This window comes from Staurois parvus, unplaced genomic scaffold, assembly GCF_062004578.1.
Source record: "Staurois parvus isolate SC_StPar_1 unplaced genomic scaffold, SC_StPar_1.0 ptg000151l, whole genome shotgun sequence".
Taxonomy (NCBI): domain Eukaryota; kingdom Metazoa; phylum Chordata; class Amphibia; order Anura; family Ranidae; genus Staurois; species Staurois parvus.
The window spans coordinates 21,360,848-21,380,939 of NW_028317947.1; the positions used below are offsets into that span (position 1 = coordinate 21,360,848).

A 20,092-nucleotide genomic window follows, 5' to 3' on the forward strand; every position below is an offset into this window, starting at 1 on the left:
GAGGGGGGGGGGGGGTAATCCTCTGGAGGCAAGTGGTTAAGGGGGAATAGTATTGTGTTTTGAAGTGCTGTAGTTTATGCTGCTCATCATCAAATCCACCTAGAGATATTGTGCAGGGTTTCCTTGAGCCCTCGAACATATCAGACAGAACTGCAACTAAACCCTTTTATTTTCCAGCTTTATAATCTGTATGGAAGAGAACAATTCTTTCCTTTCATTGTTTAGTTTATGCTGTTATCTGTTGCCTTAGGTGTTCAGTCAACCAACCAGTGTGGTTTTATGTGATATGGGGGGGCCTTGATTTTTTTTTTTGTGTGTGTTCTGGTGCATTGCAGAGCACCTGTGTTTTGTAGATCCCTCAGGAAGCGAGGGGTGGAGAGGAACCCAGCAAAGCAGAACAAATAGGGGCCTGCACCATCAGTACCTACAGAAAATGCCATTCATCTCAATGCTTTGAATATCTTGACATGTACTGTATGTATACTTCTTTACACCCAATCGCCGTATGTAAAAAAAACCAGACCACATAATGTAGGACTGAGTACACAGGACCTGTGCATATACTTACCTAGAACCATCAGCTCTGTTCCACAGGGAGCTCTATTTAGTCCTTTTACTGTGAAATTACAAAAATAGATCCCACTGTGTTTTTCATTGACCTTCTTGATAAGTAGAGTGTTGTTTGCAATTGTCCTATGTTGTTCTGATTCCAGGTAGTTGATAACTGACCCATTTTGATGTCCAAGGTACCAAGTGACATTGATGTCTGTGGAAATAAAACTCGAACATCCACATGGTATGCTGATTCTCCGACCTTTTCTCACACCAATAAAGCGAAGGTCTTGCATCAATAAATCTGTAAACAGAAAAAAATATTACTACACCTTCAAAGCACCCAATCATGTTGACATATAACGGAACAATTCTTAATGTCTTCAGCTTGCCATTGATGAGTTTTTTTTTTTTCGTTCAGCCAGTGGATTGAATGGAAAAAAAAACAAAGCAAAGGGATTACTCCATCCACACAAGTGAGGTGATTAAAAGAATCCTCCCCACTGAGACATTGTATACTGACAGTCCCATTCGACAAAATTCAATCATTAGATCACCTTCTGTCGAGCAGGAGAGACCACAGATGGATTGAAATTTCGCTGGTCTCTGTTGAACTGGACGAATTTCAATCCATCTATGGCCAGTTTTATATACCTGGAGCCAGTGCTGATTCATAATCCAATATTAAACAAATCACATTATATTAAAGCTGAACTCTAAACTCAAAACAACTTTCACTGAATGTTCCTCAATGTATATAAATAAAACAAATATAAAATATATACATGAATACATAATTACTCCAGTGCTTGGAGTTTATAACTTCCAATCAGGGGTGGACTGACCATTTGGAAACTCGGGCACTGCCCGAGGGCCAAGGGTCAGTAGGGGGCCCCATGAGATGCCCCTGGTACCTTTTTCATAGGCTTTTTTGAGTTTGGGCAAGGACACAGGGGCCCCATGATCCCCTATTGCCCGGGGGCCCCATGAGTTGTCAGTCCGCCCCTGCTTCCAATGCTTCTGGTTCCTGCTCTCTAAGTACTGCTTCCCTTTGCTCTTGACAGGAAAGAGTTAACAGCTCAGTCTGGAATCAGTCTGTTTGGAAAAGAGAGGGAATGGAGGAGGAGGTAGGAACAGGGGAGTGCATTGCCATCCTAGGATAAGGGGCTGTGTGTTTCACATATATATATATATATATATATATATATATATATATATATATATATATGGGATTTTTTTCACAGCCCTGACACCCTGCTTCTGCTATAGCACGGAGGTTAAGAGAGTAAGGGAGGGTTATAACCCCTGTCAAGTTTTTTTTCACCATCTTTGTCCCACTGTGGAAAGTGAGAAGAAATCCCTGCAAAATAAGGGAATTCCTTGGGGACCCCCAGGGTACCAGAATTCATGTCCCCATTGGAGGATTTCCCCTCTATTATTTTTCAGGGGACAACCCAAAATTTTGAGATTATCTTTTACTTTGACTTTCTCTTTCAATGTGTGAATGGATACACAGAGCAAGCTGTTTGCTGTGGGGGTACCCAACTGGAGGGAGGGGCCAGGAGCACCAGCGGGCTGCTCTGTGCAAAACCACTGCACACAGCAAGTAAGTATGATGTGTTTGGGGTTTTTTTTGTAAATTTAAGCCTTTAATATCACTTTAAGCAACACTGCGGATTCAGGGGTTAGCTCCCTAAACACCAGAGGCATGCAATTAAGTACTCTACAAGGTATTTCTGCGAGCATATTTCGCATGCTAAGCAAATGTTTCTTACTATTTGAGTTCCGAAGCACGAGGCTTGAGTTTTTAACAGGTAATTGTCCTTTTGTTGTTCCTGCACATGGCGTAGCTGTAAGACCTGTGTGAATAAAATGTAAAAAGTGAAAGAAATTACAGATGTCATTTTAAAGTGTAAATAAAGACAAACCTTTTTTGTTCTTTTTAGCTTTCAATAGAGTAAGAGTTAGAACCCCTCTTGGAGTTTTCACCCTGTCCTAGTAATTCATTCTCCCCAAGACAGAAAGTGAGAAAAAACAGAATTTTAGACCAGTCACGAGAGCAACATGTGAGGTGAAAACAGGCAAAGTTCTTATAATTGTCCAAGATGGGTATTCCCTTCACTTTGGCAAGGGTTCTTCTCACTCCACTTGAATCTCTAGGAAAGGAAGCGTAAGGAAAGCTCTCCAAAACTAAAAAGAAAAGTTGTGGCTATACAAACACATTAATTCCCTTAAAAATATTTTTATCAGGTTTACTAAAGCTAAAATAAACGCTAATTTGATTATTAGAAATTAACCAGTCGCCCGCCTGAGGATTTACCCCCCTTGCTGACCAGGCCATTTTCTGCGATATGACGCTGCGTTATTTTAACCGACAATGCTGCACCTACTGTACATCCTTTTTTTCCCACAAATAGAGCCTTCTTTCAGTGGTATTTGATCACCTGTGTGTCTTTTATTTTTTTCGCTATAAACAAAAAAAAGACCAACAATTTTGAAAAAATGTTTTGACTTATTGCTATTAAACATGTCCAGTAAAAAATCTAACAAATCAAAGTTCATCATAAATTTAGGCCAAAATGTATTTTGCTACATGTGTTTGCTAAAAATAAATCCCAATACGTGTATAATAATTGGTTTACGTGAAAGTTATAGCATTTACAAATGGCGGTATAGATACTGGGATTTTTTTTTCTTTACTAGTAATGGTGGCGATCAGCAACTTATAGCGGGACTGTGGCAGGCATTCTGACACTGGGGGGGAGTTGACTTGGTGTCACTGACATCCCCAGTGACACCAGTATAGTGATCAGTGCTAATAAAAAGCACTGACACTGCACTAATGGCACTGGGTAGGAAGGGGTTAACACATGGAGAGATCAAAGAGTTAACTGTGTGCTGTGTGTGTTTTACTATGTGGGCTTTTTTCCCATGCAGTGGGGCTGTGCCTCCACTGCATGGGTTAAGTGCTCATTTTGTCTATGGGTGAACACAAAGCCTATATTCACCCGATCCTTCGATCCTCTGGAAAATGGCGCTTCCCCACGTCCAGCAGTGGACTGTTCCTGCCGTCCTCACATCCAGATCCGGTCTATGGGCGTGATTACATCAGGAACAGTATACTGCACAAGACAGCTAGACCTTGGGGGAACAGGCAGGGACCGGTCTTGCGCTAAGAGGATAGGCGGATTAGGTAAGTATATCCCTATTCTCCAATTCCCTAACAAGCCGTTAACCCATGCAGTGTGGGCACTGTGGGTACTGCATGCGTAAAAAAAAATTCACAGAGTTCTTCTTTAACCGGGTGAATGTCCCGCCCAACCATCATTTGACTGTAGGCCAGGTGGGACATGCACCATTGTGGGTGGACATCATATGACATCCTCCCAGAACACTCCACAAGCAGAGAGTGTACCGGCCGCTGTCGGTACCATGTGATCGCCGTGACCAATCACAGCAAATCACATCATTTCATCACATCATTTCATTCATGCCATCTCTTGTGTACTATTGTGTCGATCTCTGATTGTTCACAGTGATCACATGGTACAGACAGGGCCAATCACAGCTAACCCCAATAATAAACACTAAATCAATTTTATTCAGTAAACATGGTTGCTTATAACAGTGAAATTCACTAGTATAAGCAATCAGAATGTGTAAAAAAAAAAATTTTAAAAATCCTGATCACTTCCATTAACTATGGTAACATTATATTGCTCTGGCCACAGTGTTACAGAAAAAAAAAAAGAAAAATGCAAAAATATATACTAATAAAAGGAAAGAAATTGGAAAAAAAATTGTTTTGTTTTTTTTTTTTACACATACTGTTACCAGCCAGTGTCGCTAATCACTGCCACAACAGTTATATGATGAATCTGTACTGCACTGGTGACAGTATGGGAAAAAAAATTAATTCATTTTCCCAAAAATTGTGACAAAAAAATTAAAAATCTCGCCATGCCTTTTACAAAATACCTTGGACTGACTACTTTCCAAAAAGGGGTCATTTGGGGAATATTTGTACTGTCCTGGAAATTTTGGGCCTCAAGAAATGGGACTGTCAGGATTGATCGAATTTGAGATATATTATTATACAGGACTTATATAGCGCCGACAGTATGCCCAGCGCTTTATACTGTATATATTATAGTTTGTGGATTCTCTAACCTTCCTACTGATTAAATAATATACACTGATTTAGGTTATTTTTACCAAAGAAATATAGCAGAAGACATTTTGACCTAAATTAATGAACAAAGATTACTTGCAACATTTTTTTTTAATAGAAATGAAGAAAAAACATTTTTTTTTCATATTTTTTGTTTTTTTTTCCGTTTATTTAGCAAAGAATAAAAAAACCCAGTGGTGGTTAAATACCATCAACAGAGGTCTATTTGTGTGAAAAAAATGATAAAAATGTATTATGGGCACAGTGTTGCATGACCGCGCAGTTGTTGTTCAAAATGCAACAATGCTGAAAGGTAAAAATTGGCCTGGGCAGGAAGTGGGTGAAAGTGCTCGGTATTGAAGTGGTTAAGCATTCATATGTATAGGATGAAAAACAGCCCCGATTGCAACAGTAGGCCCAGTTGAGATCAGTAGCAGCTCCCCAACATGCTGCTTTTCAGAGTTCTTAGGACCCCTTGAATAATGTTCCCATGGTGTACACAAGTGCTTAACATTCTTGCTGAGTTTAGTGAATAGCATCCCAATAGGTACTCACTGTGCTTGGTTGGCAAGTGTAGGTAAACACACTTGGAGGGCTGTTTGTAAGGTTGGAAGAACCCAAAAATGTGGGAATGGGGGCAGTCTAGTTCTAGTTTAAGATGTGCTAAGTGTAATTTGATTTATGCAACCTCAGATCAAAAGTGTACACCTACCCTAAGACTGGCCCTACCACCCCCTATGGAACAACCTCAGATCAAAAGTGTACACCTACCCTAAGACTGGCCCTACCACCCCCTATGGAGCAACCTCAGATCAAAAGTGTACACCTACCCTAAGACTGGCCCTACCACCCCCCATGGAGCAACCTCAGATCAAAAGTGTACACCTACCCTAAGACTGACCCTACCACCCCTATGGAGCAACCTCAGATCAAAAGTGTACACCTACCCTAAGACTGGCCCTACCACCCCCCATGGAGCAACCTCAGATCAAAAGTGTACACCTACCCTAAGACTGGCCCTACCACCCCCCATGGAGCAACCTCAGATCAAAAGTGTACACCTACCCTAAGACTGGCCCTACCACCCCCCATGGAGCAACCTCAGATCAAAAGTGTACACCTACCCTAAGACTGGCCCTACCACCCCCCATGGAGCAACCTCAGATCAAAAGTGTACACCTACCCTAAGACTGACCCTACCACCCCTATGGAGCAACCTCAGATCAAAAGTGTACACCTACCCTAAGACTGACCCTACCACCCCCTATGGAGCAGAGCAATTTCTACATTTCTGCTGTGGACCTGTTTATTCAGCAATCATTTTGTCATTAATTACAATAAAAAAAGCTTTTTTTTATGATATTGTACCTAAGCCCAAGACATAAACAAAGATCAGATATTAAAATAGATCTCTAAAACTGGCAGTACTCAGGTAGTGGATCCATAAGCTCCAATAAATAGTGTTACTTTAGATAGAAAGTATGCATTTTTTTTTCTGTAATTCGTCCTCTTTAAAATGACACACAAATTTTGATTAAATTTTTTTTCAATTTTGGCACTTTTTTAATGTGCCAAAAATGAATGAACAAATAAAAACCCCAAAAAATTCTTTAAAAAAATAATGGTTAATAAAATAGCAATATGTGTGGAGGTGTTAATTTGGGCTTAGATTGGTATAAACAAAGGGTTAATAAGGGGTTAAACAGAGGCAGATTTTTTTTTTTTTACTTGTCAGATTGCTTTAATGAACATCATCAGCAGATAGAAGCTCATCCCTTTGATCTGCAGACAAATGAAACAAACTGGATACAGAAGTCATGAAAAGATTAGTATTACCTGGGCTTGCAGTTCCCACTGCTCTGTCGCCATGCTCTGAAAACAGAATAGGTAAAAAATTTGCACTGAGTAAAAAACAAACCTCATGCGATCTGTAAGCTTACCACACATTACTATCTACCAACAAGTAGTGCAAAGAGTTGCCTGATTGGACATGGATTGGTTGGATAGTTTAGGTCTGCCCTTATTTATAGTTTTGGCAAATCTAAACTAAATCGGAAAATATTATGTGCAAATACCACACGATCTAAAAAAAATATTGACAAAATATTATTGTTATTATATAGGATTTATATAGCGCCAACAGTTTGCTCAGCGCTGTACAATATAAAGGGAGACAATACAGCAACAATACAGTTCAATACAAGAGGGATAGGAGGACCCTGCTCCTTGAAGCTTTCAATCTAGAAGCAGGGGCGGACTGACAACTCATGGGGCCCCCGGGCAATAGGGGATCATGGAGCCCCTGTGTCCTTGCCCAAACTCCAAAAAGCCTATGAAAAAGGTACCAGGGGCATCTCATGGGGTCCCCTACTGACCCCGGGCCCTCTGGCAGTGCTCGAGTTTCCAAATGGTCAGTCCACCCCTGTCTAGGAGATATCATGGGTTTGCTGCTAATCACTGAAATATGTCCCCACACCTAAAAGAACCAAATAGCCAAAAAGTGTAGAGCTTATACTGCTGAAACCATAAGGCTAGGTTCACATGTGTGCGGGTGGTGCCGCTCTGGATCTGCACAAAAATCCGTCCAGCTGCACTACCCACACAGAAGAATGCGGACCCGCGGTGGGGTGCCATTCATTTTAATGGAACACCGCCCTCACTGGAAGTCGCAACCGCACTGGGAACCGAGGTTCCCATGCGGACTGAGGATTCCAAAGAAGTGCAGGGACTTCTTCCCTGCATGTTCCAGGGCACGGGATTCCATTCAAATGAATGGGCACTCGTGCCCACTCAAAATGCAGCCCGCACGGCTGCATATATGTGAACCGGGGGTTATAACTGCTTTCTTAACCATGCTTTCCAATCACACTTCCCTTTTGCTTGACTCCACCTCCAAAGTGTGGTTGGAATGGATGGTTAGAAGGTGATGACGATTTCCTAATTTTTTAAGGGGACAGCATACTGTATACCTACAAACCATGTATCCATGTACATGATTTAAAGTACACTGTTCCATGTGAGTGCAAATCTTTGGGTTTTAATAAAATGTACATCTTTTAAAATGGTAAAACACAATAATGGCCTTTTCTTATTCCATTTGAGCCTTGTTTGCTGGAGGATCCATCCTACTGAAGCAGAAGATATCCTATACCAGTGGATTTGCCCTCAGGGTGGGAATGGCATGCAGTGACCCTCTGAGGCCTAACATGGAGGTGAGCGCATAGGATCGCTGGTGGTGGATATCACATGGTGAAGTGTTATTGGATTTGAGCAGCACAGTTTTCAATGGACTGTTTTTCATTACACAGAGTTTATTTTGTGATGTTTTAGAGTTGGAGAGACATTTTTGTATTGACATTATATTCACACAACGGAAGTTCTTACCATCATTTACCTTGTTTTATATGTTTACATATACACACACACTATATTGCCAAACGTATTGGGACCCCCCTCCAAATCATGTGATTCAGGGGTTCCAATCCCCTCCATGGCCACAGGTGTATAAAACCAAGCATTATGGAGTGGGTCTGTTTTTCAGAGGTTTTGCTTGGCCCCCTAGTTCCAGGGAAGGGAACTCTTAAGGCATCAGCATACCAAGACATTTTGGACAATTTCATGCTCCCAACTTTGTGGGAAGAGTTTGGGGATGGTCCCTTCCTGTTCCAACATGACTGCACACCAGTGCACAAAGCAAGGTCCATAAAGACATGGAGGAGTGAAGTATAGTTTTAATAAACAGCATTTATTAAAAGCATGTGACAGTAGCAGAGGATGCATCCAATAAAAAATTGCAGTGTACAAAGGACTAACCGTCCTGAAAGGAATAATGGCCGCCGGAGCGCCACGATGCACCGACGGCGTGACGTCACGGCGTACGTAGGCTCCTCTTTTAATAAATGCTGTTTATTAAAAATATACTTCACTATGGGCACCTTTTTTTTCTTGAGCCCTTGCGGGGAGCATCTTTTTTTTAGACACCATAACCTGCTCTACCCAGTGAAGGAGTCTAACCCTTTGATGGAGCTGTGCCTGGTATTACCCTTAAAGGTAACATTTTAACTATCTATGTGCCATCCATGGATCCATTTTGCCTGAGGGAATCTACCTATCTTTACCACCCAGATGACCACTTGCTGAACTGTAGGATATCTACACTGCACATTTAATGTGCACATCTGGTTAGTGTGCATTTCTCACTTTAGTATTGTCAGCCTACCCTATGTGCGTCTCTAATTAGCTGTTGGGTTGCCTATCCGGTCTATCAGACAGGCAGGCCAATGGTGGACAGAAGAAGTTAACACAGTAGGCTGACCATGCTGTTATCAACTGCAAGCCAGCAGCTTAGAGTTGTCAGTCTGAAACAGAAAGTGCTGTTAGGGGCATGATCTTTAGGTAAGAAACTTAGCAGTTAACAGCAACATTGTCTGGTATTGGGCTGCCTACTTGATAGACCTGACAAGCAAACCAATTGCCAACAAAAGGAGAGGTAGGCTGATAATGTTGCTTCTAACTGCAGGCCAGTGGCGTAACATTATTAACCTGCAACAGGAAAAGCTGTTACTGTCAGAATATCCAGGTAAGAAACTTTGCAACCAGTTTACAAAAAATAATTTTGGTAAGAAACTATGCCAAACATGCTCAAAAATAGAAAACTAGAGGCACAGACTGCTGACCTTTGACCAGTTCAAAATTAAATTTGATCTCCCCAATAATTTTTTTCTGATTCCTCCAATTATGCCATGCCTTCTTTTCACAGTTTGACTCCTTGGCAATAGAGACTCAGCCTTCAGTCATTGAATCTTTACTCCTTGATGACTCTTTCGTGAAGACTTGGTTTGGTGGAGGGAGTAGTCCTAACTAAGGATGCCCATACACTAGACGAAAAATTGTTAAAAAATCTGTGATGTGGGCAGTTCATTAATTTTTCGTCCAGTTAATAGGCACAGATAAAAAATTGGTAGTGATGTTTTTGAGCCAAACAAATCAAAGGAAATGTTTGGAAAATGGGCAATAACTGTTCGTACTGCACATATGTGACAAAATGGACAAAAAAATGATTCATTTATGCCCATTAAATAATTTATTGTTCGAAAATCGGTTATCACATGATGGTAAAAATGTTTGCTCTCACAACCGTGTGTTCATTTTTCAAAAACGCGTGCAAACTATTTTTCGACTAGTGTATGAGCACCATAATGCACACAGAACTCTACTCAAAATACTACTGTTCTACGCTACAAGGCTTTATTTTACACTGGAAGAAAGTTACAGTCCCCATGGTGTCTTTCTGGAAAAGCCTGGTAAATTCCACTAAATCCCATTGAAAAGCCTGGGGATCCCCCATTGACAAGGCCACTTGCTTGTCTCAGGGCTGCCATAAGAAATTTGATAAAGTAAGGTAGGCATGATTGTCTACTCCCTCCACTTCTGCATAGGCCATGTTCCCAGTGGTGTATTTAGGTTTTGTGCTGCCCTAGGCAACAAACAAATTGGTGTCGCCCGCATAAAGAGCCTGACCTTGAGCAAAAACACCCCTGTGTCCGACCGAGAGACCCTTCCACTACCACTGCCCCCCCATACACCAGCCACCATCCCCCACGGCAAGAGAGAGACCCTCACCTTAACAGCTCTGGACATCCCCGGGAATGGGAGTTGGGCTGTACATGCACCATCATGAAACCCGTAGCCTCTCTCGGAACTCACCAGGTCCCCATGCCGCGTGTGTGTCTTCTGACGAGGGGCAGTGCTGCCCCCCTGAGAAATGCCGTCTTAGGTAAATGCCTTGTTTGACTTGTGGTAAATACACCCCTGCGTGTTCCATTCAATACCCAAATGCAGCCAATTACTGAACTGCATTGGTGTATAAACTTTTCATGGTTGAATCATATGTATAGGTAGACTAACTCTCATAACGGCATGCTAGCGGGAACCCTCTTTATCCTATTTGGAATGTTGTGTAGCCAGCATCTTCTGTTCACTTTTATGATTCCCATGAATGGGAGAGACCACATGAGTCCTTTTATCATTTATTTCTTTGATATACTACACACTACTACAAGAATTGAATTGCCCTCATACTATCTAAGCCAACTTGCCACAACAAGGGATGGGGTGGGGGAAGGATTGTTATTCTCTTGTGGGGTTTTTTTTCAAGCATATTTTTACATAGATTTTAGGATATGTGTATCAGGAGGTTCAGGTCAGCCCCTGCGTGGCCGGTATCTTCTATACTGCATTGTTGTACATTATCTATATACCGTAGTGAACTCTTTCAATAGTGCACTTGTTTGTAACTTTATACTTGCAAAAACTTCAACTTAAAACTTAAAAAAAAAATAATTTCATTTAAAAAAAAGAAAAAAAGATTTTGTCTTACATACACTTTAAATTCACCCCAGGGGTGGACTGACCATTTGGGTACTCGGGCACTGCCTGAGGGCCTGGGGTCAGTAGGGGGCCCCATGAGATGTCCCTGGTGCCTTTCATAGGCATTTTTGGGTGTGGTTTCAGTGTGAGCAAGGACACGGGCCCCATGATCCCCTATTGCCCGGGGGCTCCATGAGTTGTCAGTCCTCCCCTGCTACACCCTAACAGTAACATTTAGCTTGAATCCTAAACATTATCCCCAAAATCCCAATCTTAATCCATTATTGTAACACAAATTTAATTCCTGCAAATCTGTTTTTACCTGCTCATGTGCCAAACGTACTGGGCTTTTGTGAGTTCCAGACCATTGCTTGAAACCTCTCTGTTCTGTGCCTAGATGTCAGCATTGAGAACTATTGCTTTGAACCCTTTCTGTCAGTAGGACATGGAAAGATTTGTGTGTAGGACATCAGGATGGGAGAATATGCTTGCCCTAGTGCCAGCTGTCAATGGACAGGAATAGGGAGCACATGAACGTAAAGGCTGGTCACCTGCTACAACCCAGAAGTGTAAAGCCCAAACTTTATTTTTAGATAGAGTAAGGAAGGGTTAAAACCACTGTTATTGTTTGCTGTGTCCCACTGGGGAGATTTCCTTACACTTCTGTCCTGGAGGTCCAACAGGTAATGAGGGGATCACTAGAAAGTGAACAGAATTCCCATCTTAGAGTACTGCCATAGGAACTGGCGCCTCCATTGGAGGATTTCACCTCTTTCTCTGTTGACAGCCCAAAGTTTTAGCATTTCCCATTACTTTGTGTCAAGGAGAGTGGTCACCAGGAGAATAGAGGGGTAAATCTCTGCAACAAGGTCATAGACAACAATAAAAACTTGACAAAGGGTCTAACCCTTCCCTGCTCTATCAAAATTTAAAGAAATAAAGGATTGCTTTTACATAAATGTTCAGCCCTTCCCTGAGGCTAAGTTCACATCTGTGCAGGTGGTGACGCTGCGGATCCACACAAAAATCTGTGCAGCCGCACCACCCAATGCGGACCTGTGGGAGGGTGCCATTAATTCTAATGGCACGCCGCCCGCACTGGAAATCGCAACCATACTGGGAACCGAGGTTCCCGTGCGAGCTGCGTTTTCAGAAGAAGTGCAGGGACTTCTTCCCTGCGTGTCCCGGGGCACGGGAGTCCATTCAAATCAATGGGCTCTCGTACCCACGCAAAACGTGGATATGTGAACCAGGGGTAGACTGCCTGTAGTGCCTGAAACAGGTAGGGATGATACAGTACATTTCATTTCACTCATTTATGGTGCGCAGGGGCAAAAGAAAGAGAAGTATTTTTGGCAGTTAATACGCTTTTCTAAAATGCTTTTAATTATTTACGAATGATTCCCTTCTGGATATAAAGGGTGGGATTTTGAGTTTGCCTGGCGTTTCTCATTGGAGACAAATGTAAAATCCAACCCAGTACTACAAATCAGCTTGTGCAAAGATGACTAAATGTGACAAACGAGTGCTATTTTTCTCCAGCAGTGTGAAGATTACCGGTACCCATTTTTATTCCATGGTGTTCCTCCAAACCTGTCAATTTCATCAGGATTGGACCCAAGTCTGATACCCGGGCATTTTTGTAAATTTGGCCCATGTTTGTCTACTGAGTGCAGCACTTCCAGAATATGAGTAAGTATGGAGAAAAGGTCACAAGGAATCAACTCATCCCTACATAGGTTTATAGTCTCTTTATGAAATCAGAATTGTATCAGAACTTGTTGTAGAATGTGTTCTGCCTTGCTGCTCCAATAGACTTCTAGACATGGCTCATCTGCTTCCTCTTTCACACAGATGTGCAGGAAATGGTATTTTCACAGAACAGTCACCGTTTGGCTCTACTCGTGTAAACAACTTTTCCTTGTGACCGGGTCTGAATAGGCGATGTCAGAGGTACATTGCTTAAATACTGACATTCAGATGAGATTGTTAAACCTACATGTCGATGGAAATGTAAAAATGGCCACATCCTGTGGATGGTCTTGGACAGAACACTAGTGATGCTAATGTCTGCGAATTGTCCACTTCTCCTTTTGAAAGCTCCAGATAATATATTAACGATTTCTAAGTAGATCTAAATGCAGTCCTTTTTTTATAATAGGCTCTGAACTAAAGTTTGACCGATTCAAAGGAGTTTCTTTTTGGTAGTCATTGGATTTGAAGGCTTTAATATCAGATTTCTCCAACAGGTCCTGCAGGTAAAATCTGTAACTAGATTTGTCTGTCAACCTCAGGACCTTACAGAGGAACCCTTGTACATTACAACACCAACCTGTCCCAGGGTCATGGATGTTAGGTTTTTTTTTTTCCCCCTTAAAATCCCCATTTAACGCACAATGTGACTCATCTTTACCTATACGAATTGTAACAATTTTTCTGGTACATTATCAGCAGAAACAGTAAACGAAAACCCTTCTGAAGTAAACATAAATTTGAAAGTGTTGTACAAAGAGTAATGGTGTGCAGTCACCCACAGCACCCAGATTTCACCTTCAATCAGTTTAAAGCAATCTGAGAACGTTGAGGGGTGTCAGTAGCTTGGTTGTGGTAGATTACTGCATGTGGCACATTGCTCTTTTCCTTACGAAATGCAGGACTCTATTCATCCAAAGACAGCGATTTGCAACAAATAGTTAAATAGTCACCTACCTATGATGAAAATGGCAATAAAGATGACAGACAACGTGGCCTCTGGTGTGTTCATCATGAATTGTCCTACATTCAGTCTGTAATGCATGCATTTAGATCGTTCTCAAGAGACCAGCAGCGATGAGGCTAGGCAAGGGGGCATTATGCAAATACTGCATGGAAGGAACTTCCTCCAGCAACTGATAGGGTCTGTGGAACCAGGCACATTTACCTAGAGGCACCTAAGCAGAACAAACCTCTCAAGCACAAAGAATTACATTTTCTGTACAATTATAAGACTTAATGCACATCTGGTATATTTATTCTGGGATCTTATTATAGAGTTACATGATTACTGTCCAGATTTAGGCAAGATTTCTAGTGAAGCCCACAGTGTCTATGAAAAGAGCAAAAAGAAATCCAAGGTGCTTTTCTTAGCCATGTAGGTTGGCGGCCCTCTCTAGAAACATGTATGCCAAATGTACAGCTGTTTCTTGGCTCTGCCTACTATCCAAAAAAAAAAAAAAACCCTTATGACTTTGATTAGTTATGAAAGTGAGACATACATATACCCTCTCAGTTTTAGGGAAGTGCTCTTCAGTCCCTCATTGCCCACCTAATCATAACCAGTCTGGCAATATTTATTCTTGGATGTTTCCCTGGTTTACCTGCACTTCAGTGTTGATGGCCTACAAGCCGGAAATATGCACGGTCTGCATTTTGGAATAAATGGCTCCATATTACCAGGCTGTTACTGCTGTAAACCAGGGGTTCTGGGTGTACATTTGGTCCGGGGGCAAAAAGAAAATTGTAATTTGGATGGTGCCACCCATTATCCTAAAATAAGAAATACTCCTCTTTTTGGGTTCGTTTTGAAGGTGAGACAAAATGTTTTGTTTTAAGAAGGCTCTACTGTGCTTCGCTCAAAGTATATCTAAAACCAAAATTGTACATTTAGTTTTGATAAGAGGGGTGAAGGGTTGGAACCTCTCATGTTTTTATCGCAGTTTGTGTTCCCATTGGGGCAAGTCAACCCTTTGTTGTACTTGTGACTATTGCCAAAAATAACATTTTTATTGGCTTGCAATGTGCTGAACCTGCTTGTTAATTTGACTAATTCTGACGAGTCAATTCTCTAGCACAACCCTCTTTTTTTTTTTCCCACATCATTGTCCTTTCCATGTCTGACAGTGTCTAATTACTGTCCATGCTGTAATTTCAAATGCCTTTCACCCCTTTACATGGCCTTTTATGTATCTGTCTGGGAATACTAGAATATCACTTAAAGTGTTACTAAACCCACAACAGTAAAAATCAGTCTTTATATGCAGTAAAGCATGCTTGTTATACTCACTGTGGAACCTAAGGGGTTAATCCTCTGCATTGTGTAAAAAGGCTGTTTGATCCTGTCTTCTTTGCCCCTCCTCTTGTTGAAATGACCACCTGATACAGACTGAACCCCTGGTCACATGAATAGTAGTAAACAAGATGTCACTTCCTGACATCATTGCTTACTACTTGTGAAATCTGTGAATGATCACAGAGGTCACATGGTACAAGGCTATTCATAACAACCTTATACCATGTGACAAGCTGTGACCAATCACAGCTCTCAGTATTTCTCAATGGTTGCAGGAATGCAGCCAAAGAGAAGGAGAAATTATTGCTTTTACAGCCTTTATGTAAAAGCAATCAGTGTAAAAAAAGAAAAAAAAAATCTTCATCACCCCCCCACAAGTAGCACAGTGTCACTATGTTAAAAAAACCCCAAAACATAAATAATATAAAAAAAAATGTTGAAAAATTATAACTTATGGTTTTAAACTAATTTGTGTTATTTTATTTTTTTTTACTAAAAAGATAGATGAAAACATTTTGGCCAAGATTTATGAAGAAAGATTATTTCTTTGCAAAATTTTATAAGAAAAACACTTTTTATTTCAAAAGTTTTGGACTTTTTCATTTATATAGCAAAAAAATCAAAATCCCAGTGGTGAATAAATACCACCAAAATAAGGTTTTATCTGTCTCAAAAAAATGCTAAAAAATTCATATGGGTACAGTGTTGCATGACCGCGCAATTGTCATTCAAACTGTGACAGTTCTGAAAGCTGAAAATTGGCCTGGACAGGAAGGGGGTGAAAGTGTCCGGATTTGAAGTGGTTATGTGAAGGCTGCCTATAGCTGGGTAAATTCTTCATAAATTGTAACCATTGGTGAGAAATCTGACTTCAAGCATGCTGTGACTTATCGTAGGTGTGCTGGGCCCCTGTAATGACTGCAGACACAAGTATCCTTGCCATATTTTTTGACAAAAAAGGTGCTTTCAATGCTTAAGCATGCTCATCATCACCTTCCTGCTAATTAAAAGCATGGCTCAATTTTCTCACATCATTTAAAGGCTGAAGATGTACAGGCAGAATCGTTAATTGTTTATCGTTTATTAATTTTTGAAGTGAATTGTTTTCTCTTTCAGATGGAACAGCCTGTTCAAGCACATGATAATTCATTAAAAGAAAAATGGGCAAGATTGGTGAGGACAAGAGAGAAGTGATACTGACATTTGTATCGTCTGTGAAAGAGAAGGTACAAATGAAATGTAAGCCGTGTTTGAATATTGATTGGAGGGGAAAAGACAACACTGGCACAGGCTGATGATGTTTCACAATGTATTCGTGTTGACTCGATCATGAATTTGTGTAAGGGGTATAAGCAGAGTTGTATTCATGATGCCATGTATTTATGGATTAAGCCAGGTAAGCTGCATAAACATGTCCTGTTAAGGTGAATGTGGGGATATCATGACATTTGTGATATTGTAGGGAGACTTTTCTCAGTCTTTCAGTGTGTTAAACTACACACAAACTGCTTTTATTCACAAATGAAAAACAAACGAAACCAGCGCTCCAATCTTCATGCCAACCAAGGAATTGTCAAATGCCAACCGAAGAGGTGCTGCCCTTCTGAGATCGGGAAATCTGACCACTGATGAATAAAAACAAACAAGGGCGCACTCTAATTTTGCATTACCGTGGTAGAACACGTAATTTATTAAATAAAAAGGATGTATACTCACAAACCAACGTGATAATGGGCAGTATAGGTCAGTGGTGGGCAACCTTTTTTTTCAACTGAGCCAAATCTCGCCAAATCCACGATTGAAATTTATTTTGAGAGCCACATTTTTAAAACTGAAAATACATCCCCCATATAGTAATTCATCCCCCATAGTAATTCATCCCCCATATAGTAATTCATCCCCCCTATAGTAATTCATTCCCCATATTGTGTCAATTCACTTACCTTTGCTCCGCGCATTCCTCTCGCCGTGTTCCCGCGCCGTTCCGGTCTTCAGGGCGGACTGTGAGAGGAGAGGAGTTCGTCACGCTGCCCTGCCTACATCCTGACAGCCAATGTTTGCCACGCTCCGCGGGCCGGATTAAAAGGTCCGCCGGGCCGTAGTTTGCCCATTGCTGGGCTAGCTGCAGAGTCCTGACTTTTGGGGCGGCCGCCCGAGAGGAGGGAGGGGAGCGGGCGCCCGGCACACAGAAGAACTGCATTAAAGTGTGCAAAGAGCCGCATGTGGCTTGCGAGCCGCGGCTTGCCGACCACTGGTATAGGTGATCCACAAAAACAGTCACAATGCAACTGTGTCTAATGATATGGATAACTGACGCGTTTCGGGAGCTGAACCCCCTTCCTCAGAGCTCTGCATTGTGACTGTTTTTGTGGATCACCTATACTGCCCATATCACGTTGGTTTGTGAGTATACATCCTTTTTATTTAATACATTACGTGTTATACCACGGTAATGCACGATTAGAGTGCGCCCATGTTTGTTTTTATTCATCATTATTCACAAATGAACCTAATCAGTCACTTGGTAAAATAATATGTGTCTAAAGCCATTTTTTGGGCTTTTGTAGGGAAATGGTAAACCCCCTCTCAAGTCTTTATTCCTAGAGAGACAAGGTGGTAGCACTGGACTCTAGGTAAAAATGGAGTCATTATTATCTGAAGCCTGTGTCACGTTTTCACTACTGTCTTTGTCCCCGTTAGGGAAATTCATCCTTTTTTTTTGTTGGTCTTGGTCCTGGTGGCCATTGTTACTGAGACAGATAGTTATGGGAAATCCAGAATTTTACAGCTGCCACCAGATGATGAGGTAAAGTGAAATCTGTCAATGGTAGCAATTGGCTAACTTTAGAAAAATTCTTCCCGCTCTTTGTTGTGTCTCTAGAACAGTGAATGGAAATATCCTCAGTGGGACACAGACAGAAAAAGAAACACCTTATGGAATTTCTAAACAACCCCTAACTTATTCAACATAAAAAAAACAGGCTTTAGATATAATGTATAGAAATATGCAATTTTCTTTAAATAACTGAAGACAAAATTATATAAACACAAGCAATTTTGAAATGTAATGTTGCTAAAAATTAAGTTTCTGACCACAAGTCTACCGGGCACTTATACCCCCTTCCTGCCCAGGCCAATTTCCAGCTTTCAGCAATGTCGCACTTTGAGTGACAATTGCGCGGTCATGCAGCACTGTACCTATATGAAATTTTTATCATTTTTTGTGACAGAGCTTTATTTTGGTGGTATTTAATCACCTCGGGGTTTTTTTATTTTTTCTTAAACCAAAAACCACTGAAAATTTTGAAAAAAACCAAAACTTTTTCTTAGGGTTTTTTTCTAAAGTTTTGTAAATTAGTGATTTTTCTCCTTCACTGATGTGCGTTAATGAGGCTGCAGTGATGGGCAGTGATAGGCTGCACTGATGGACACTGATAGGTGGCACTGATGAGGCACTGGTAGGTGGCGCTGATGGGCACTGAATGGCACCACTGATACATGGCACTGATAGATGGCACTGACTGGCGCCAATGATGCACACTGATAGGCGGCACTGACTGGCAATGATAGGCGGCACTGACTGGCAATGATTGGCGGCACTGATAGGTGGCACAGATGGGTGACACCGAAAGGTAGCTCAGAGGGGCACTGATATATGGCATTGATGTGCACTGGTATGCACTGATATGTGGCATTGATGTGGCACTGATGAGCACTGACATAAGGTACTGATGGACACTGACAGATGGCACTGCTGGGGCTACACTGATCATTAGTGTCCTGATGATCAGTGTACATGTCCCCTCCGCAGAATGCCGATTACTGGCTATCCTCTCCTCTCCTCTGTCAGCATGACAGCTCGAGAGTAGAAAAATGCAGATAACCGGCATTTCCCTGTTTGCATGTGCTCAGCTGTGATTGGACACAGCTGATCACATGACCGAGCCAACATCTTCGGCTCTTTCCGTGATCGGTGATCCGCTGTGTCCGAGGGACACAGCGCACCGCCGATCGCCACGCTGCGTGCTCCTTGAGCCGCGCATGCGCGGTGAGAATGGGAGAAAATCATATGACGTCCTCCCAGAACGACAGAACCACCTTGCGTCCGTCATATTACTATATGGCGGGCGGGAGGTGGTTAAAGATAGCTATACAATGTAGAATGTTGCTGGCTGGAAACCATGGCATACTGTAGAGCAGGGGTGTCCAATTGGCGGCCCTCCAGCTGTTGTGAAACTACAAGTCCCATCATGCCTATGCCTTTGGGAGTCATGCTTGCAACTGTCAATCTTGCAATGCCTTATGGGACTTGTAGTTTGGCAACAGCTGGAGGGCTGCCAGTTTAACACTCGTGCTGTAGACACTGACCATCATGTTTGTATACAATGCTCCCCCAGCAATTTGATGTGCAGCCTACCCATGTTGTCAGCAGTTTTTCCAATTACAATGCTGTGAATTATCACGTACATATAGCAATCCAATTTCTCTGACTTTAATGTGGTTGTAAAAGAAAAAAAACATTTAAAATAAATAAATAAATAAAATGTTTATACTTGCCTGCTCTGTGCAATATAATTGTTCAGAGCGGCTTTGATCCTCCTCTTCTTGGGTCCTCCCCAGATCTCCTGCCCGCTCCTCTCTGTTCAGTGCCCCCAATAGGAAGCCGATTCCCATTGGAACACTAGTGCTGCCATGGTTTTTTGTCTGAGCAGTCTTCAATAAAGTTTATTGTGGATGATACCAGCGGTGACACCCTCCTTCTCAACTGACATAGAATTGTATCATTCTCATAATTATAAGCAGATGTCCGTAGCACCCCACCCCTCCTTACATCAGACATCAAATCCCCCCCACCATCAGAAGTCAGGAGTCCTCCACCCTCCCTTACATCACAGTGCACTCCTCATACATAGTGCTGAGAAGCAAAAAGTGCAGTGTCTGGAGGAGGACCA

At 41.8% G+C, this 20,092-nt stretch overlaps 1 protein-coding gene across 1 annotated transcript in view; it reads right to left on the minus strand.

Annotated features, from left to right (window-relative positions):
- The window catches only part of CD79B (CD79b molecule), a 30,049-nt gene extending 16,190 nt beyond the window's left edge, over positions 1-13,859 (minus strand). Inside the window, exons 1-4 of the mRNA XM_089674741.1 lie at positions 13,802-13,859; positions 6,560-6,595; positions 2,328-2,411; positions 569-856 (exon numbers count right to left, since the gene is read on the minus strand). Coding sequence (XP_089530867.1) covers positions 569-856; positions 2,328-2,411; positions 6,560-6,595; positions 13,802-13,859 — 466 coding nt within the window. The remainder of the gene's footprint in view (positions 1-568; positions 857-2,327; positions 2,412-6,559; positions 6,596-13,801) is intronic.
- Positions 13,860-20,092: the final 6,233 nt, after the last annotated feature.